The 3,208-nt window shown below is 39.8% G+C and overlaps 1 protein-coding gene across 1 annotated transcript; it reads right to left on the bottom strand.

Moving 5' to 3' along the window:
- Window positions 1–1,651: 1,651 nt before the first annotated feature.
- On the bottom strand, window positions 1,652–2,611 carry LOC149244141 (UDP-glycosyltransferase 91C1-like). The gene has a single exon (XM_089371442.1). The coding sequence runs from the start codon at window positions 2,609–2,611 to the stop codon at window positions 1,652–1,654; it is 960 nt and encodes a 319-aa protein (XP_089227568.1).
- Window positions 2,612–3,208: the final 597 nt, after the last annotated feature.

Genomic DNA, 3,208 nt, shown 5'->3' with positions numbered 1-3,208 from the left:
TGGTGAATGATGATCTTGAGTGTGAAGATTATAGGAAAAAAGCAGTAGTAGATGATTATGAAAGTGAAAAGAATGATATGGATGTTTTTGAAGACAAAGATGAATGCATTGAAACAATTTTTCAGCAATGGAGTCAAGAAGAGATAAAAATCGGTTATCAAGAAATATGGGAGAAAGAAAGTTAGGATTATAAAACACAAGAAATAGAGGAAAGAGCACAATTTGAAGATACAATGTTGTCGCAGTATGAATATTTGAAGAGGAAGGTATTGAAAACAAGAAAAAAAGAATAGATTGTGTTTCAACACAAATTCAAGAAAAGTCAAAGAAAAATTGCAGTAGCAGCAAGTAAAGAAATATGGAGCCTACAATAAGAAAGCACAACTAAAAACGAAGCACTTTTGAGGATATAGAATATGGAAGAAACGAAAAGGAAAATGCAAAATTCTAAAAGTTTTGAGTCATTGTAAGCCTAGCTAAGACATAGACCACCGGGCATGTTTGAGTGATGATTGAGTCAATTTCTAATGAGTGATGATTGTGACAATTTCTATTGTAATCCTAGTAGACATAATTGAGTCATGTTGAGTCACCTTGAGTCATACGGTCGTAATTAAGGGGGGTGTTGGAAATAGTAATTACTACTGCATGAAGATCTAGCAAGAGCAAAGTCCAGTGATGCATGAAGAGATAAGTTGAGTTAAATGTAGCCCATATTTAGAGTGTGAGTTAAGTGAGTTAAGTGTGAGTAGTGTTGAGTTTAGTCTATATTTGGAGAAGTCCAAAGTGTGTGTTTGTATGTTAAGTTATTTTAGGTCAGTTGCTAGTTGAAAAAGTTTAAATACTCTCACCCGCTTCATTGTAATCAAGTTAATTCAAATCAAGTTTTCTGTGATCAATAGAAGAGTAGTAACTAGTATGTTATTGTCTCTGTTAATATTTGTGTTTTACCTTCTCTCTTCCAACATGTTTGTTTCAGCATCATTTTACTCTGTGAGCCAAATAAATTCTTGAAAAGCCAAAAAATTCGGGAGCAAAAAGAAAGGTTCAAAGAACGACTAGTGCAATACTAAGCAACCTATGTCATTCGCCTTCAAAATCATCCTGTGCACAACGAAGAAAAATTTCTACTAAAAGCTTTATATTTCTCTTTTAGAAAGATCAATGACTGGTTGTTGTACAGCGATAATAACATCAAGCCTCTCCTTGGTGATGTGAGGTAAGAGAAACTTTTATATTAGATCTTCACGAGTGAATGTGAAGGATACCCAACGCTCTAACATTTCGAAAAAGAGAGGGTCTTCCAAAAACAATCAATTTTTCCAGCCACATCCCTGATCTGCCAGATTTGTCAGGTTGAGTGGAAGAGTGGAAAGGAAAAGTTTCTCAAAAAAAATAAAATTTAAAAAAATTTAAAAGGTTTGATCTGGATCGTTGTCCAAATTACTTCAAAATATAATTAACATTATTTTTATTTTTTTATTTTTTTAAGGATAAATCAGAGAATTTTAATCCTATGCAGATTTCATTTTGGACTTCTTTCAAATTGGTGAGCAATATTATCAATTTTACTTTCAATTGAAGAAACCAATTCACTTACCTACCTCTTAATCCATCCGTACATCTCAGACAATCAAGTACATCTCAGTGCCTAATCTTTTCGGTCGGCCTCTGGAGAACGCAGAGACCACAGAAACGGCAGACCACTTGCTTCCAACCCCAGCGCCAGCTCTCGGACTTGCTCTCTAGACAGAAACGTCTCGCTTCCGAAGGACACAAACACGACGGAGGCTGCCCTCTGCTGGTCCAGCCATTCCAGCAGATAAGAGCCCTCGCTGCTGCTGGCGACGGGCTGAGCGACTGGCATAAGTGGGCCCACAGAAAGCACAGGGACACTTATGACGTCCTGGAAATAACGAATATACTTCTCTTCGTCTCCAAATGAGGATTTCACAGCCACTGCCACGCATCTTTCAAGGCATCTAGCCAGCCGAGCTGGTGCAGAGAGTTGACCAGGTACTTCTCTGTACACCGGCAAGGCACCCCGCGCTTCGTACAGCCTGAAAAAGATAGCATTAGACGGGAAGCCACGGTGCGGAGCAGCCACCTCCTCAACAGTTATTTCCGGGTTTCGCAATTTAGCAGGGTGTAAGGAATGAGCGCAGGTGGCTGGGGAGAAGACTATGAAAAAAACTGCCGGAACGCCCATCTCAGCGGCAACGCTCTGCGTCCAAAACTGCGAGAAGTCGTGGACGACATAATCCGGCGAGACCTGCCCGAGAAGGCTTCGGAACGGCTTCTCCATGCTGTCCATGGCATTCTTCAGCGGACCTGCCATTTCTTCTGGGACATCGGCGGTGCATTCCGCGCCCGGAGTCAAGCCCTCTGTCTGCGGTAAGGGCATTTCGAATAGATCTATCCGGCCTGGCCAGTCCTGGGTCGTTAACGAACGCTTGATTCTAGAAATGTTAAGGGGCGTGGAGAGGAAGGAAACGGTGTGGCCATTCATGGCGAGAGCCTTGGAGAGCTCTACGAATGGATTTATGTGGCCTTGAGCCAACCATGGGAACAGCAGAAAATGAAGCTGCTTCTTGCCATTCTCGCCGGCCATGATGCTTGTATCAGAGACCAGGGCAGATCTGTGTAATCATCAACCTCCCTAAATGCCATTATATAGAGATCCCTTCACAAGATTAGACCGCCGTTTCTTGCCGAGAAAAGTCTTCATCAAGGAGTAGGTAACCGGCAATTTTAAAGAAGAGCTTTCTGCGCAATTCTCATCAACGTCACATAACACCTATTAACGCATCCATATGGATATGGCATAATCGATGGCACTGTTTAGGCTATCGAAAATGATATTAAATGGCACGGTTTAGGCTAGGTTCATGGAATAAAAATAAAGTTATATTCAATGGTCACCGTGAGACAATAAGTCAGTGGTTTGTCTGGTGCTTGTCCATTGTTTATTACCTAGATGACAAACTTCCCATCAGATTCAACCATAATACTTAAATTTAAAAAAATATGACTCTTGTTGTTATGACCTTTTCCAACGTGAAATTAAATAGGCGATTTGAACCATTGGTTTTACACAACATTTTATAATATACCAGTACTCTTACTTAGTATTTTAATATCTTTAATTTATTTATTTTAAAATCATTTGTTTATTAATTTTTATAGCAATGATTATGAAGTTCATATC

The sequence above is a fragment of the Pinus tabuliformis genome, chromosome 8 (assembly GCF_031772625.1).
Source record: "Pinus tabuliformis cultivar Carrire ecotype Pingquan chromosome 8, CPIR1, whole genome shotgun sequence".
NCBI classification, from domain to species: domain Eukaryota; kingdom Viridiplantae; phylum Streptophyta; class Pinopsida; order Pinales; family Pinaceae; genus Pinus; species Pinus tabuliformis.
The sequence above is the reverse complement of the archived record's forward strand: the minus strand, read 5'-3'. Positions and strand labels throughout refer to the sequence as shown.

Coding starts and splice junctions, on each gene's coding strand:
- LOC149244141 (XM_089371442.1), bottom strand. CDS start 2,611: ATGGCCGGCGAGAATGGCAAGAAGCAGCTTCATTTTCTGCTGTTCCCA.